This window comes from Haliotis asinina, chromosome 3, assembly GCF_037392515.1.
Source record: "Haliotis asinina isolate JCU_RB_2024 chromosome 3, JCU_Hal_asi_v2, whole genome shotgun sequence".
NCBI classification, from domain to species: domain Eukaryota; kingdom Metazoa; phylum Mollusca; class Gastropoda; order Lepetellida; family Haliotidae; genus Haliotis; species Haliotis asinina.
The window spans coordinates 84,001,935-84,020,457 of record NC_090282.1 but is presented as its reverse complement, the minus strand read 5'-3'; the positions used below and the strand labels follow the sequence as shown (position 1 = coordinate 84,020,457).

The 18,523-nt window shown below is 41.0% G+C and overlaps 2 protein-coding genes across 3 annotated transcripts in view; one reads left to right on the top strand and one right to left on the bottom strand.

The window, feature by feature from the left end:
- On the bottom strand, positions 1-9,473 carry LOC137277159 (zinc finger protein 474-like). The gene is made up of 5 exons (XM_067808833.1): positions 9,107-9,473; positions 7,139-8,332; positions 5,921-6,101; positions 5,498-5,696; positions 1-792 (listed from the first exon to the last, which is right to left on the bottom strand). Exons 2-5 carry the CDS (start codon positions 8,308-8,310, stop codon positions 635-637), a joined length of 1,710 nt encoding a protein of 569 aa, XP_067664934.1. The 5' UTR covers positions 8,311-8,332; positions 9,107-9,473; the 3' UTR covers positions 1-634.
- Positions 9,474-9,721: 248 nt separating this feature from the next.
- The window catches only part of LOC137278623 (serine/threonine-protein kinase ULK3-like), a 54,277-nt gene continuing 45,475 nt past the window's right edge, over positions 9,722-18,523 (top strand). The window contains exons 1-2 of one of the 2 annotated variants that reach the window (XM_067811098.1): positions 9,722-9,858; positions 16,603-16,743. In XM_067811098.1, coding sequence (XP_067667199.1) covers positions 9,748-9,858; positions 16,603-16,743 — 252 coding nt within the window. In that variant the 5' untranslated portion in view covers positions 9,722-9,747. Of the gene's footprint in view, positions 9,859-16,602; positions 16,744-18,295; positions 18,302-18,523 lie in introns of those variants that run through there. The other variant, XM_067811100.1, reaches the window with a different exon arrangement.

The following is an 18,523-nucleotide window of genomic DNA, read 5'->3' as shown; positions in this document are numbered from 1 at the left end:
GGAAAAGACCATGTTTATTTTCCTGCTGATCTACCTAAAACTCAAACTTGAAAGGAGGTCAGTCGTGGAAAATAGGTAATCCTTTGCTCAATTCTAGAATCTTTTGGAATGAACTTATAACATACGCTTTCATTCATTGCCAGGGACCATTCATAATTCATATCTAGCAGGGGGTGATGATTACTTTCATTGGGGTCAAACATTTTATTCCCAAGAGGTACAGGGATGGTGATGATCAATTTTGTACATACGCACTAAGGATGTCATCACTGATTTTGCATATGGCGGGTGGGGGTTTGTACTTAAATCTTGGAGGGTGGGGATGAGGTGCATTCACCTTGTTCATTCTTTTTCATAAAAATCATCATCACAATGATGCCAAAAATTATGAATAACATGTCCCTAAGTTAGACAATCATGACAGTTGTGTACATCTATGATAAACCCTGCCCTGCTCTGATTTAGACTAGATCCAAATGGTGAACATGATTTTGATGCAGGCTGTTGTATTTACCATCTTTCTGAGACAATACTTTCCAGGAAATCAATGTTTCCTGAGTCCTCCGAAAGTCTACTCATGAAATATCACAGGAGCTGATGCAGCTTGGTAATGTTAAACACACACACACAGATTCTAGCCTTGTCTGGCAGGTTTAGGGCGACAACTCCGTTGATGAACAATGAGTCTGTCTGGGTTGAATGTCCGCCCACAGTTGTCACATGGAACAAGGGCAGCCTGTGCGCTCTCCCACGCTGCCTGGTTCATGGCTTCAATATCATAGACGCCCTTTCCTGTAAATACAAACAGGAACTATCACCCAATCGAACAGAATCCCCATTGGGTAAGACTTCCATCCATATCCCCCCTACGGTTTAGCGATGAGGAATAATTCCCTTGGGTGGCATTTTCAGAAGTTGGATATGTCTTTCACTATTTTCAGATACAATTAAAGAACATGTTATAACACATCCTTATCAGATGAGGAACATTTATTCAGGTGTTCGATTTGACTAGAATTATGTTTAAAGAGGATATGGGCGGATTCCCCCCATTGGAACAAGCTAGCATTCCGACAGGTTGGCCAAGTGTATCGCAAATATCATCATTGGTGGACTTCATTGAGACATCACATTAGGTGTGACACAGTGCTTCAGCTGAAGAAATTCTGAACCAAACAGTACATGGGTCTCTTTCTTCACAAAGGCCCTGCCTGACTTTACCCGTTACCACTGCCTAAACAGACATAGACAAATGTGACTGCATCATCAGCCATTGATGCCTCCAACTCTACAAAAAAATCACCGACCCCACCACTTCCATCTTGGCTGCTGCAGTTTGTGGTCCTGCCTTCCGCTTCTATTGCATTTGTACAAAAAAGAGCTTTGTCCATAAAAATGTTTTGAGCGGAAATTAGGAAAAAAATTGCCATAAAAAATGTCATTTTATGAATAAAACTGATATTTTATACTTATCCTGACTCATGCTTAATTGCTTACTCTCCTCTTCCTGGCGAAGGTAGTGGAACGCCTGAAATCCCTTGAAGTTCCCTTCTAAAAGAAGCGGACGTAAAATCACACTCACCATGTATTACCTCCCTTTCCCTCCACATAGTCAGCTGACCGGCATGATACTTCACTCTTTCCTTTAATCGTCCGACACGAGAATATGAGAATTCTGCATGTCTGTGAGGGGCGGCTGGGACGGTTTTCGCCATGAGTCAGAATCCCATGCTGGAGCTCTAAATCTACGTTGCTGATCTGCCAACCTGAATAAGCGTAGCAAAGCAAGTAACTAGGGTACTTTAGTCAGCTTGGTCCCCGTTTCCATGTGACAACTGAGCTGAGAGCTGTCAAGCTTTCAGACCTCTGGAATGTCGTAGATGACATAAATATTCTGCTATCTGCTATCTGCTGATATGTTGCCTTCATCGGCGTGAAGCCACGGAGTGGATTTTCGTAAGACTAAAATAACTGCTTTTGCTGCTCTCGTCGTGTATCCTCTGTGTTTAAACAGATTTTGATATGTTTCACACGTGAAGTCGGAACCCAGATGGGTTGCTGTGTCTCTGTTTCGTGTGGGGATGGACGAGATTTTCCCAATCTGGTAGTTGTAGTGTTGGTTGTAATAACACCTCTATGAGTGTTGGAAACCAATGTCTCTTTAGCCAGTAAGGTGCTACCAAAGTCTTCTGTAGCCTCTTGGTCTGTTTATTTCTTGATGACTTTTAGTAGGAGCACTGGAAGGGGAAACACGAATGCGTTTTAGTCCTTCCCATGGGATGCTGAGAGCGTCTGTTGCCCTGGCTAACGGATCTGGTACCGGTGATACAAAGGTTGTGGTCTGTTTGTGGAACCTTGTTGTAAATAAGTCTATTTGCAGTGATCCAAACGTCTGGCTGATTAATTAAAACACCTCTCGAAGCAGCATCCACTCTGTTGGTGATGGACAAAATGGACGAGATAAGGCGTGTGCCATGATGTTGCAGACTCCTGGAATGGGACATGCTTTTATTTGGAGATTCAGACTGTCGACCATGTCAAAAAGTTGAAACAATAGGTGTAGTAGAGATGGCGATCTCATTGACCCTTGCTTGTTTAAGTAGAAAGCCACTGTTGAGTTCTCTGTGTGGATCATCAGTAGCTTGTCTCTCAGTGTTGTCAACCAGTGATGGATAGCATGAATCAGCACTTTCATTTCAAACTGGTTGATGGGAAGAGTTTGATCTTCCATCTTCCAGAATCCTGCTGCAATTCATTGTTTAGATGGGCACCCCAACCTTGGAAAGACGTGTCTACACAGAGATGGTTCTTAAATGCCAACTGTAACATATAAGGTCCTGCGCAGACATTTGACTGGCAGGTTCTCCATAGCTGGTGTGGTTTCAAGTTGTCCAGCATCGTAATCTGGTCAAGACGTGAAACTGTGACTCAGAAATCGCTATCATAGGCATAGTTGTAGGCGTCTTCTTCTGGTCATATCCTGAGGTAACGTCACCAACTGGAGACGGTTGTACGGGAATGGCTGAGTGTGGAAAACTCCAGTCGTTCCAACCCTGATCTCCAATGTTTATCTCCTGGATGCGCCGGTATTAAACTTCTTTTCTCTCATTCTCTGGACTCTGGAGAACTTGGACTTGCTAGTGTAATGCTGACTTATCTGCTTGGGTTATAGCTAAAACAGCACTATATTTTATTTTATTTACATCAAGTTATAAAGCATTCTTTTGGGTTGTTTGGTGGTCCTGAAAAGGACCGTTGTCAAGGTGTCAATGGACTTGATCATCATGACTTCTCTAACTTCTTGGGCAATCTTGTCGAGGGAGTAGATTCAGTTCCACATTATTTGAGACGAAGTGTTCAGACGTAAACTGCTGATCCTTCTTCTGAGTGACGAAGGTTGACAGGAAAGTTGACAGGAACATTCTCTGTTCCTCGTTCGCAGGATTGCTGAACTTGAGATGCAAGTCTACATCGAGCCCGTCCGAATGTTGTCTATCTTGAAAGATTGTTGCCGGGACTGCAATGATGATCTTCTTGTTGTTGAAACTTGGATGCTGACTTGAATGCCATAGATAACTTCTCAGAAATTAGAGCTATTGCCCGAAACGTTAACGCATGTCTTCCTTCTTCATCCTCTTTTTTTTTTTCAACGTAGGTGCTCTGGAGTGTGTGCAGATCTAGTTGAGTGCTCACATGGCGCAGCAGTCAACACAGTTGAAGATTGTAGTCTTCGTTCTTCTTCAACATGACCTAATCAAGCTCATGTTGGATGCAGGCATCTGCGTCGAACAGATGCATTGAGTGCAGTGAATCTAAGTCCGAAGGGGAGGGTGACTGCATACGACATCTTCTATGAATAGGGGAGACTGAAGGTGACCTTCTCCGAGTCCATCCACGAGTGCACTCACGCAAGCGTGTGACGTCCCTCCCCCAAGTATAATTACTCGTGCGCGTGCACTCACTCGGTGTGGGTGTATCCTTCTCTGTGCTGCGACCCGATGATCGGGACCTGGATCTTCTGGAGTGCGTGCATGCATGCACCTCCTCTTCATCCTCAGACATGAGTGCAGGTCTAGATGAATGCTCTCGCTGAATCACAATTGACCTCATTGACAAGTGCAGTTGTCTTTCCTCTTCCAATCGTCACTCCAAAAGTTCATCATCTGCGTTGTGAATTGTTGCATGAAAGCGCTTGCGTCGAATGCATGCGGTGCGTGCATTGACGACTGTGTTGAAGAGTTGTCTACGTTGCCCAAGGTTGCAGTCGACATGCGACTGATGTCTTCACTTCGTATCATCAACGGAGACTCGTAAAAAAATTGACGTTCTTCATTAACGAGGGATAATTCTGCGATGATCTTACAGATAAAGGCTCTGACTTCGATGAATTAGTTTCCTTGGGCTGTGACGGCCCTGCCCCAACAGATGGTTTCTTCTGAGTCTTGGGATGGGACTCGCCCGACCCTGGACACAACCTCAGAGATACGGCTGGCATCTCGCTGGAATAAATCTCAGCATCAATAATTAAACGGTTACCCGATTTTATTTCACTAGATCAGACATGGCTTATGTGAGCTGATGTTGCTTATCTCTAGCACGTCTGTGAACAGACCGTAAATATAATAAGAATTCTGACAATTTGACAATTTCATGCAAAATTTAAATCGAATATGAGCAGAACAAAAAGGTTTACACGCCGGCCAAAGTACATGCAAGTCAACCGCCGACAGCTGTAACCAGCACTGTAAACACGATTTCATCTCCTGAGACTAAGTCTCAGTTGATGAAATACATGTTAGATAAAGGCACAAAAATCACAAATTTATATAATAATAATAAACATATACAAGTCAAAAACCGCATACAACACAAATTCAGTTATAAAAACCAAAAGAATGCAAAAACTTATCGCAGTATATGGGACCCCAGGTGCCTCCAGCCGCTGTCATCGGGAGATAAGGAGTGAGTGAAGTATCATGGCAGTCAGCTAACCATGTGGAGGGAAAGGCAGGTAATACATGGGAGAGTGTGATTTTACATCCGCTTCTTTTAGAAGGGAACTTCAAGGGAATTCAGGTGTTCCACTACCTTCGCCAGGAAGAGGAGAGTAAGCAATTAAGAATGAGTCAGGATATGGGAAAATATATAAACAGTCTTTTTGCAACTATTTTTTAATCACTGTAATCTCTCACAGAATTCAAGAAGAACTGGTATATCTTCACCACTTGAGCTTAACACGAGGGAGTGAGTGAATTTAGTTTTACACTGCCACTATTAGCAATATTATACCAGCAACACTACAGTGGGAAACACCAGAAATGGGCTTCACACAGTATTAGTACCCATGTGGGGAATCGAACCTGTGTTTTCATCATGACAAACCAACACTTTAACCACTGAACATGACCTCACAACAAACCAAGATAATGACAAGTCTCAGATCCTGGTCAATAATGTTTGCAGATGATCTATAGTTTTTAGCAAATGTGAAACTCACCTCCAATACTTCTAACCTCAGGTTTCTTTGGCTCAGGGCGTCTCATGTTTGGTGGCAGTTTGTCATTCTCAATGTGCCATTTCTTCATGCACTGTGGTTCATGGATGGATATTGATTTGGTTCCAAATTCACGGCCACATATGTAACACACAACTGTGCGAGGTTTCTGTATCACAGCCGGCTTGGAAATGGGAGGAGGCTGGACGAAAAAGACTTGGCGTAAAACTTAAAAGCAGGTAAAACAGATCATGAAAAGTTTAGTTTGTTCTCAAGGATATGGACCTCACATACACAGTTAGTATTCCTACTTGTATTAAAGGATGGACAGTGTAACAGTTACCATCTAAGACATCAATTATGTTTTGTCGTGTTTATATCACTGAGGAAACCAAAAGCTTGAGCATCAGTCAATCAGCCTATTACCTCATTAGCAGCATTGGACTTATTCATGCCAGGCCCGCCCCCCTTCCTGATGGTAGCAGTTTTTGGTCGGCATGCCCGCTGGTGGACAGCCAGTCGGTCTGGGGCAAACGTCCGACCACAGTTTGGACATGGAACCAGCTGAGCTTTTGAAGCCTCCCATGCAGCCTCATTCATCTGATCCCTTGAACATCATAATGTTACCATGGTTACTTGCAAATTAGTTATCAACATTGGTAAATATGGTTAATCTGACAATTGCCACATAAACATAGTGAGCTGGGACCATAATGGGCTAAAGAGGACCGGTAATAATAATTCATGTTATAGAAATACTGTTCAGTCATCATACCAGATCATTTGTAGGTATTACCAGATGTAAAATTTAATCATGAATTGAAGATTTCAACCTAGAAGATTGGCTTTGGGAGAATCAACATCAACATTTTTACAAGGGTTGCAACGAATACACTTTGTGGCCAATATGATATGTATCATGAACATTGGGTAATGAATACAAATAATCATTCACGAATATAATATTGTAGTTAAGTGGCTGATGCACAATATGGAACCCCCGTGTTGACTGTTAATTTGTCATAGTAATAACTAATGATCTGACATGACACTCAAATTTGGTATGTAATAAACTAATAGTTCTAGTCCACAGTACCATGTGCAGCCATTGTGAACTAACATGACTTGCACTAATGCAAATGCTAGTACCTATCCCATTCAAGCATTATCTCACTTTAATAAGGGCTCAAGTAAAACATGCTCAGATAAAAAATGTAAACATTCATTCATATTCGGTTCTGGTGACCATGAATAATGAATTGCTTTCATGAAAGGATATGCTTCAATTCACTGAATATGTGAGTGTATCATAGCAGCCCTATTTTTCATACAACATAATTTGGAAAGGTCAGAAATGTTTTCTTATCTTTTTCAAATTCACACATTGACAGCTTTTGTGATGTTCAAGAAGAAATCTTGTGAATTATTGCAGCTAAGTCCTATTTCTGAATCCTGTATGAATAAATATTAAAACAGCATTATACATGTGAGAATGAAGAAAACAGTAGCATGTGGGTAGTGAGCAAAAGATAAAGGTAGATAAAAAGTCTATATCCCATAAGTAGCAACTTTTTCAGTAAATGGAAGACATCTATGACGTTTTCACAGTTAGAACTTCTGGTTACATGATTACTATCTGCTCACCTAGTGAGTTTACCACCTCCAACTACTTGTGGTTTCTTTGGGATGGGTCGCCGCAATTCTTTGGGCAGTTTTTGGTTTTCGATTTTCCATTTTTCAAGGCACTGAGGTTCATGTATTGGTAGAGACTTGGTTCCAAACTCCCGTCCACAGATATAGCAGACAACTGTGCGGGGACCCTTTTGAGCTGGAGGCTGCCCACTGAATCCACTTTTACCGGTTGGAGGCCCACCTTCACTTGGCCCATTCAGTGTCTGGGACGACAAGTTTGGAGCGCCATTCTTGGGTTTGCAGGCTCGAAGATGAACTTGAAGTCTATCTGGATTGAATGTCCTTCCACAGTTCGGGCAGGGAACCAGGTTAGCCTGGGCACTCTTCCATGCAGCCTCATTCATTGCTTCAGCATCTATTTTACCTCCTGCTTTCAGTACTTCTGGTTTCTTTGGCTCCGGTCGACGTTGTTCTCTGGGAAGTTTGTCATTTTCAATTTTCCACTTTTCCAAACATTTTGGTTCATGAATTCCCACCGAGGCTGTTCCAAACTGACGACCACATATATAACATAAAACAAACCTTGGTCCTTTGGAAGCAGGAGGGTTTGCTGCCTGTGGTTTCTTCTTATCAGAAGTAAAAGTAGATTGTCGGTTTCCAACATGTGGTCTAGAGTCCACCTGCGATTTGCTTGATAAACTGGAGGATGGGGTTTTGGGGCGCTGGCTGCTCTCAAGATCAACAGAGCTGTTCATATTGATGACATTTGGACTTGACAGGGTAGCGGTTCCTGGTCTTGACCCTCCATTATTTGCTCCTGTATTTCCTTCTCCTCCCTTCTTCTTCAGAGGCATCATGGGTTTACCAGGTTTACAACTGCGCTGGTGGACAGGCAGTCGGTCAGGGTTAAATGTCCTTCCACAATTTTCACACTCAACTAGATTTGACTGAGCACTCTGCCATGCCATTTCATTGAAACGCTCTACATCATATTTTCCACTGCCACCTATTGTAGGAAGGATTTCAGGCTTCTGAGGAGCTTTCCTTCTCAAGTGTTTTGGTAAATTGTTATTCTCAATGTGCCACTTCTTCAAGCACTGTGGTTCATGAATAGAAATAGATTTAGATCCAAACTCTCGGCCACAGATATAACACACAACAGAGGTAGGTTTCCTTGCCATCATCAACTTTTGTCTCTACAGCTATCTGAAAAGAATTATTTAATGACATTGACAACCATTACTCCTAATACTTTTTTGAAATCCATTAATGACTTAAGCAGATGTATTTTTTTGCACCAGTTATGTAACGCTATTTTGCTGTAACTGGTAATGATCCTATTGTTCCAATACACATGACATGGACAATACCCAAGTGTTGTTGTTAATCCTTTGTTAAGCCATCCGTAATGAGCTTGGTAACCATGTATTTCTTTGTGAAGGTTTTTAAACAATACTTAATCCTAGAGATTACTCTCTGGCCATATATTTCACAGGAGGCTTAATGGTACAAAGTGCTGTTGTCAAAATTGGTATAGTCTGAAACCCACATTAAACCTCAAGTCACAATCATACAATTAAATCACTGAGGTACTGGAACCCATTGGATCCTCAGATAGACCAAACCTCCATCCTTGACACTTGATGGTCTTCTAAATGCCAAATATTATTTGCACCATATTGTCATTCCCAAAATATGATAAACAAATTGTTAGAATAGATTTGAACTCACATCCTACCAGTCATTGTGGATTGAACTATTTTTGCATTATCTGAATACAAAAGTTTGACTGACATAGAAATTTTATGAATATGCATATGTAGCTATTTTGGTGGGACAGACATAACCAATCAGGAGGCAAAAAACGTTATCACGTGATTAAATATTGCAACACATTAACAGTTCTATTTTTTAAAAAAAATATCATGTCACCGAGCACTGTTAAATCAAATGATAATAAAATGCTGAGAGTAACGTTACCTGTCCACACATGTACAGGTTAAAGCCCTCCATGCAGCCAGAAAACCATAATCCTCATAATTTCATCCACATGGAGCACCCATCATGAATTACTAAAATCCTGGTAACGCCAGTTGACTTGTGAACAGTTTGAACTCAGTGTGATATGGGATCTTAGCCTACTAGTATCTGGTATCTTGTGAAACATGTATCACACAAACCCTTAACGCCTCTCGCCCATGAAGAAAATTGATCTCACAGATTATGTTATGCTCACATATTGCTAACGGTATCTATTGACACTAAAAACCGTCATAATATTTGTATCCTATGTAAACATCTTCCCTGGTTACGTCGCCCGCCATGTTGTATTCATGAGATCACGTGACAAAGTCTCAGTACTGTTTATAATCATATAGATATATTTTAGACAGACAGTAAGACTGTTCGCCTACTATCCCTATTCCGTTTAGACAACGCACCAAACACAAACTAACTCTTAACCATACGGGCCACCATACGTATGTATGAATAGGTTAAACCCTAGTTGAAAAGAAACTTGTTTCCATCTATAAGCGTATCATATGGCGGTACGCTTATAATCTAAACCACCAGTTCTAATAGCTCTTTAATTTCCGGAGGTAAGAAAATGCAACACGGAAATGGCTAAATCTTCGTCTGCTAGCATCGCAGTTCCTAACTTAAAAGATTATGTTTTCACGGAGAAACTTGGAAGTGGCACCTATGCCACGGTGTACAAAGCCTACAGAAAGGTATTTATCGTAGTCCCGTAAATGTTTTGTTGTTTTCAAGCATCTATTTAACTCATCTGGCCGTGCACCTCTAAGTTATAAAAGCTCTGCGCAGCGCTTTTCTTGAAAGTTTGGTATAGATATAATTGGTTATGATCATCAATAACAATGCATGGAGTAGTAGAGTTTTTGTCATCATCACATGCATTTCTTTAGATGTTATGCTGTGTCGCTTTGCAGTTTTACGTTTTTGTGATTTCCAAAGCAATTTCATCAGAAATAAAATTGCGGTTTGTTTTCAACAATATGGTCCCGAGAGAGTACCATTAATAAGGTTTTCAAACAATATTTTCGTTGAATTCATTAAACGTTCTTACTGTGTATCCCAGTGCTGTAGGCTAGTGTAGCCTGTGAACAGTTTCGATATTGATGTGTCACCACACAGAGCTGTGAGCTGTGCCATTAATTGGGTAACAGTTCGGCCCGTAATGGCCGTATACCCCAACCCTATCAAAAACTAAGATTACAAACTGACATGCATACCTCACACTAAGCATATAGGGCCGTCTCCTATTCTCGCGGTAAACACATTTTCTGCCCTGACTGCCGATGCGTGATACTTAGCGATTGTTTACATCATTGACCGCTAACTAGGAAGTGGACCACGTCTGTGAATTATCAAAGTTTTGCAATGTAATGAATATTCGTGAGCTTTAACCAACTCGGAAAAATCGTAACTTTTCCCCGCCCTTTCCGATAAGATTCCCGTACCTTACACCAAATAACGTTACTTTATCATTATGCCGCGAGAATAGGAGAAGCCTCGAAAAGTCAGCGGCAGACGACCATATTTTCATCGAGCTCAAATGCGATAATACACCTGATGGATCAAGCAGTTGATAGATGCAGATGTTAGAGGAGGAATCTCTTCATTTAAAAACAAAAAGCATACATATGAAAAGACCTGTTTGTATTATTTTTTCAGCCGATATCCGTAAGTACCGCGAGAATAGGAGATGCCAGTATACATTCAGGAAACCAGAACAGGTTTTAAAAAATGTATTGGTGGGGAGGCTTCCCCAGGAACAATTTACTGTGTAAAAAGAGGGGAACACAGACGGAACTCGTTTTCATTAACAGATCCCCGATCCCAAACTGCAACACTCTTTCATGCTTCAGCAAAGTGAATGTATCATGATCTAAAGTCAGTGTGTTAGATTGTGCAACAATATTATTTACTTGCTTGTCAGTTGGAGAACTTGGCGGACCTTATAACACAAGGGAGGCAACTCCAATATGGGGATGTAGGCGATACCACTAGACGTAACACTTGCCCTGGCTAACGTGTGACTCCCTCTTATGTCATTCTCTGCAGATGTTTTAGTTGGATATCATATGTAGCTGAGACGTTTTCTATAAAGAGCAAGCATAACGGAGAAGGAAAAGGAATTTCTGTGCTACTTCTATGCAGTGACTGTTACATATGATACCATATTTCAATTGGACCTGATACACCATGAGAAAGGTTCCCTGATTCAAGATGAGTTTGCCAAGACTAATACCTCCAGATGATAGCTGGTGGATGATCCCTCAGATCCCTTTCTCAGAGGGTCAGTAGAACTTTCTGGGAACACCATATCCTTCTTGCATACCCACTGCTACATTAGCATGAAGAGTGGTCGCTGTGACAGGATTGGCAATCCTACTGGTTCATCTATCCCTGCACTGTGAGAGTTCATTCTTCCCTACAGACAATTTTCACTGATCGAGTCTGCTTCCATAACCCTCACTCATGCCACCAAAAATGAGACATTGTCCTTATTCACGAAGCTGTAATAGGCCATATTTTGTACATTTGGGAAAATATGACTGCTGATGGGCGACATGACCCTCTACATCACAGCACACCCTAGTTAGCGAATTGCCTTTTTTGTGATCCCATCTGATATCCTGATCAGTGAGACCGTCCACAAAGAAACTCATTGTGTCCATAATGTGTCCATAGAATTGCTTGAGATGCAGAAGATGCAAGGTAAGGCCTCCCTACATTGGAGGCATCTGGCTCAATATTTTCCATCTAACTCTGATCTCAAAAAAGCCTTTTGAGGACTAACTCTACAGAGGCATGGGAAAGGAACAAAATACCATTTCTCTAGCAGCATGCATCACCCGTACACTCCAGTCCCAATACATGGTAATAGATGGCCAAGAATATTTGGAGAAGCTTTGCACAATCTCCACCCCATTCTAATGAACTTCACTCTCCACAGATGCTACATCTTCCAACTTGTAGAATATTCAGAGAATATAGTCAAAGGTTACTCCAGGAGAGGTGCTAAAATTATCTCATCAGCACATTGTACATCCACTTATTCGCTCTAGCATAACACGAGGAGCATGTTTAAAGAGCATTACAAGGTGCTTGGAATTTCTTCTTTGACTACAATTTTGACACATACAATTGTCAAATACTTACTTTACGGCATCTTCACATTTCAAGGATACTGAAAGGTTCTATTTACTTACAGATACCAAATACATTATGGCTACATTTACTGCAAGGTCTCTGTACTTCTAGAGCTTCAGTCCTACAACCTATTGGCAAAGTTTGAATCTCCAGCTTGGTAACTTTCTCTGGATCTTAGTCACTACACATCAGCAGACAACAAAGTAGTGTAAACAGAATTTGAGCACATTCCCCTCAAGACAGTGTATCTTTCCATTCATTCTACAGCAGCACGTATTTCTGAAAACCATGCACTGCATGTTTGAAAGGAAGCAGAATGGCAGTCTTTTAGGATCTCATTGCCAAGAATCAACTGCTGGCTTACCAGGTTTTAATAACTGTTATCAGGAGTGGCACTTGAATGTCAGTATAATCAAAATGGAAGTTTTGTGCAAAGGATCCATCCCTGACAGAAACATGCAGAAAGTTTGCTTCAAATTGTGTTCTCCACCAGGAGCACAGTTCTTCTTACAATCTGGGTAATGAAGAAGGCTGCAGTGTTTGGGAGCCTTCACATCCTCCAGAAAGTTCTTGGTGGGTTCAACTAGGCAGTGTTTCCTTGGGAGAAGTCCCATTCTCTGTATGGGCTTGCGTGTAGAGGGGGTGAAGGCCCTGAGCTGATGATGAGCTTTACCAGCCTGACACTGCCAGGATCACCCAAACCTTCTCTGCTGCATTTCAGTCATAATCAGTAAAACATAATAATAATAATTCACTTATATAGTGCCTAGTATCCATCTGACTAGTTGCTCATTGGATGCTGTAATCAGAATCTGATTATTACCCCGGATTACCCAGGCTAACCTGCTAGAAGGTTATGGTTACATGACTTTATCTTTCCGGGTACCCATTTTCTGCTGGGTAACAGAGGCAATTTTGAACAAAGTCACTTGCCTCAGGTGAGACCACATGTACTACATGTTCTTTGTTGTAGGACAGGACTGAAGTCCTAGAAACTCTCAGCAGTGAAGCTGCCAAACATGGTCACCCATCCAAGGACTACCCGAGCTCGACAGTGATTAACTGCAATTGATTTGTGACCTGAGCTCTACTTACGAAAACAAATCATAAAAAATGCCAATTCAACAAATAAAGTTGAAAAAAACCCGTGATGAAACCCCCCCCCCCCCGAGAAATCAGAATTAAAACTATTCACTAATTTTCCCCAAGCATTGGGGGAAAAAGTGGTTTCAACTGCTATGCTGCGCTGCACTCATAACTCGTGCAGTGAATAGGTTTGAGGAGCTTGAAACAGTATGCCTGCCCTGAGTACGAGGTTGTGAGCAATAGTCTAATCTTGGTAGGGTACACAAGCAAGTAAATAATCATCACGTTACCAAAAATGAACATGTTGATTGTGATAAGCAGGCTCAGTGTCTGGTTTATTCACACCTACATGTCTGCCTGCCTGTTTGCCAATAACAATATGCAGTGCACAACTTCAATCATTGACCACATCCAATTTGAAACTGACAGCTGTTGGGCTTATACGCCATAAACAAAGAGTTGGCTAAGCATATCGGCAAATGAACCACTGGCCAATGTAAACCCTTGTTTCATTTAAGTGCAGACCCACCAGCTCTGACTGGGTTCGGTATCGCGGCTGCTTCGTTTCGAGGGAGGTAAACCCACGCACAATATATTGCACTTTTTATTTGCGATTATACACTTATTATTTTGTTCATTTGTTTTCTCTTAATCAGCAAAGCATTTTATATATCATGAATAAGTGATATCTGTGTTTTAGTTATTTTCGGTGTCACTTGTTTCTGTGCTCCATTGATGTTCATTGATAATATAAGTTTTCCTTGAAAGAAATGGTTTTAATGAAAAATGCGTTTTACACAGTACTTGAATTTACCCTCACAGCCTGGTTGCCAAGCTGCACAACATCATCTCTTGGTGAAGACATGATGCAATGAATACAGTATAAGTTATCAGAAGATGTGATCTTCTCAGATTCTGAGAACTGGAACATCTAGTGAGGTGTGTCAGGGGCATGTCTTTTGTACTAGGCATGTAGTCAGAAAATCAGGAGTATTTTTTCAGACTTGTCAAAATATAGTAAGCTATTACATACTGACATTTACTCAAACCTCATATATTGACCTCTGGGTGACAGCAAACTGAAGAACATTGCATCAATATTGATACACTGCAAATATATCTGGGAGTCAATAGCAACAGCCGATGAAGTAGTTAAACATTGATTATTAGCTGATATGGGAATATAAAAATACAGAATTAATGAAGATTTCTCATGGGATCTGTTTTCATTATTTTGAACAGTACGTTCAGTGTAATCCGTGATTTACTTTGCTGTATCCAAGGAGACTCTCAGTAAGGCCAAGTGTCCAAGTCATGAAAATGGGGCCCCAGGCAGGTTATCTGTAGGCTCCTATTCTTGATTTCACAGAATTCTGCTGATGTATCACTGCATAGATTTCAGTGAAAGAGTGAATAAAAGCACTCACTGACATCACCAAAATAACATGCCAGTTATGAAAGTGAAATGCAGAATTGTGGTCAAAATTAATTATTTAAACAGCCATACCTTCTTAAATCTGACAGGACTTGTTGTGTAGGTTAATTCATATGCAGTATCTACAGTTAAAACAAACACAAAGGAACCACCATCTTCGATATTTCAAGGGTATGTGCATAGGAGAAAACTCACCTCCAAGGTTTTGGCAGACAATGTGAAACCAGAGGGGGGCAGATTTCCTGACCCTGATGGTTTTACGTTGTGTACCGAAACCGAGAATTGTTTTCTCTAACATATATATGGTCAGTGATGGGTAATTACAATGTAGATGATCATTTAATGATGCTACACAGCAATAACTGAAGTGCATGTAAAATCAATTTAATGACGGTAACTATTAGTAGATAATTTAACCCCACTTCGTTTGTTGGCCTGGGGGCCTTGCGGGAGAGCATCTGCCATGGATTTGAGATTTGCTGTTCCAATCCTGCTTGGGAAAACATTTGTATTGTGAGTTTAATCTTAAATGATATTTTTCAACTGATTTCAAAATCTCATGTCTCAATTGAATGTTGATGTTCATATAAAGTTAGGAAAAGTAAAACTGGGAAGTGATCTTACTAACAAAACGTAAAACCTGGGAAGAGATCTTTCTTGTGAAAAGTAAAACCTGTCCTTCCAAAACAAAAACCTCAAATCCGGTTATTCTGGAAAAATAAGAGATGACCTAATATATAGTGAGAAGCACACTTTAGGTTCATATGTTCTGATAAATCGCCTCAATACCCTGAATGCATCTATGGCTCAGCCCAATCATTTTTTTTACCTCCTTTTGCTGGCTCCACATTCTAATAGTAGCTAATCTGCTAAGCCACCGTTACAACCAAGCTTGCCAGTGTCAACAACTGAGTTGCAACTCAGATTTTTTTAAATCATACCGACAAATTGACTGGTCTATAATTGAAGAAGTGAAAGTGATTTGTGCGCTCATCTTCCCATAGTAGACACCTGATTGGATGAAAGGCCAGCCAAGGGAAGTATTATTATAAATTCATCTGTCCGAGCCGCAGATCCATCCAGTGTATAATGATAATTTATCAGAACCTTTACCTTGGATATGCCAAGGATGAGGAACCACGAATTTTAGTTTGGTCTAACCACTATAAGTTATACACATTTCAAAATATACAGCAAGTTGTTGGGACTCAGTGAACAGTTTTATTATGCTGTGATTTATTCACAGTTATTTCTGTAAGCAAGCAATCATCAGCCCAAAGTGCTTGGTTTCATTTCTCTTCCTCCCATGTAGAGTTACATCCACTGACACTAGAACCCTATCATAATGGGTTGTTCACCCCAGTTATGTTGGTGTTATCCTAGTCGCAATAATCTGAGACCTCTATGTCCTCCCTTCCACTCTCGGTCATAAAAAATGCATAACTGTTCAATTTGGCAAAATAGTGATTATGGTTTTGTATGGCTTTTAGCAACATTCCAGCAATATCCAGCTGAAACAAAACAAATTGGCTTCACACATTATACCCATGTAGGAAATTGAACTCTGGTCAAAAGCAAGATGAGTGAACGCTTTGACCACTTAAGGCTACCCCCCACACTGAGCAGCCTCTCTCAAGTGTTATGTTTTCAGGTATATTATTCAGGAGCTGTTTCATGTATGTCACTTTAATGTCCAGATATGTTTCATCTCACAATGACTCCTCATATCCACATGTGTTAGTTGCTTGTGACTTATTCACTGTTATTTCTGTTTCAGATTGGTATTCGGGAAGTTGTGGCCATAAAATGTGTGTTAAAATCCAGTTTAAATAAGGCCTCAACAGAGAACCTCCTCACAGAGATAGAGCTGCTGAAGAAGCTGAAGCATCCAAATATTGTAGAGCTACGAGACTTCCAGGTGGGTTATAGAGATCACACCCTAGTGTTACCTGTACATGCATGTACTGTAGAGTTAAGAGACTTCCAGGTGGGTTATAGAGATCATACCCTAGTGTTACCTGTACATGCATGTATTGTAGAGTTAAGAGACTTCCAGATGGGTTATAGAGATCATACCCTTGTGTTACCTGTACATGCATGTATTGTAGAGTTAGGAGACTTCCAGGTGGGTTATAGAGATCGCACCCTTGTGTTACCTGTACATGCATGTATTGTAGAGTTACGAGACTTCCAGGTGGGTTACAGAGATCACACCCTTGTGTTACCTGTACATGCATGTATTGTAGAGTTACGAGACTTCCAGGTGGGTTACAGAGATCGCACCCTTGTGTTACCTGTACATGCATGTATTGTAGAGTTACGAGACTTCCAGGTGGGTTATAGAGATCACACCCTTGTGTTACCTGTACATGCATGTATTGTAGAGTTAAGAGACTTCCAGATGGGTTATAGAGATCGCACCCTTGTGTTACCTGTACATGCATGTATTGTAGAGTTACGAGACTTCCAGGTGGGTTACAGAGATCACACCCTTGTGTTACCTGTACATGCATGTATTGTAGAGTTACGAGACTTCCAGGTGGGTTACAGAGATCACACCCTTGTGTTACCTGTACATGCATGTATTGTAGAGTTACGAGACTTCCAGATGGGTTATAGAGACAGTCTAAGGAAATTTAACCTCAGTACCTGTGATACCTGTGTGATACACACGGCATGTGTACAGCCATGACAACGGTGAGTAAACAGTTGCTGAAAATAGTGTTTTTGACAATATTAAAGGATGTTATCTTGCGGAAATGTTAGCTAATGGTAACCATGCCAACAGAAACCCCAAAGTGTATATAATGCAGGTCAAATAACTGTGTTATATGCTTATTTTTGTTTGTGGAGAGACCTGTGTCGGTGACATGGATATTTTGAAAGTCCCTCCGATCCCTACAATGTAGCCGTTGTCTGATTGGTTAAATCTATTTAACCGTCTCGCATTTGATTGGACTGTCATTGGTTTGCTCAAAGGTTACCTGACGCGACCTTGTACTAGGTTTTGTTAGACTCAGTGGTGGAGTGTAACGACATACACTGAGACGAAGTTTACTTAGACTGGTTATAGAGATCACACCCTTGTGTTACCTGTACATGCATGTATTGTTGAGTTACGAGACTTCCAGATGGGTTACAGAGATCGCACCCTTGTGTTACCTGTACAGGCATGTATTGTAGAGCTACGAGACTTCCAGATGGGTTATAGAGATCGCACCCTTATGTTACCTGTACATGCATGTATTGTAGAGTTAAGAGACTTCCAGGTGGGTTATAGAGATCGCACCCTTATGTTACCTGTACATGCATGTATTGTAGAGTTAAGAGACTTCCAGGTGGGTTATAGAGATCGCACCCTTATGTTACCTGTACATGCATGTATTGTAGAGCTACGAGACTTCCAGATGGGTTATAGAGATCGCACCCTTATGTTACCTGTACATGCATGTATTGTAGAGTTAAGAGACTTCCAGGTGGGTTATAGAGATCACACCCTTATGTTACCTGTACATGCATGTATTGTAGAGTTACGAGACTTCCAGATGGGTTATAGAGATCGCACCCTTATGTTACCTGTACATGCATGTATTGTAGAGTTACGAGACTTCCAGATGGGTTACAGAGATCGCACCTTTGTGTTACCTGTACATGCATGTATTGTAGAGTTACGAGACTTCCAGATGGGTTATAGAGAT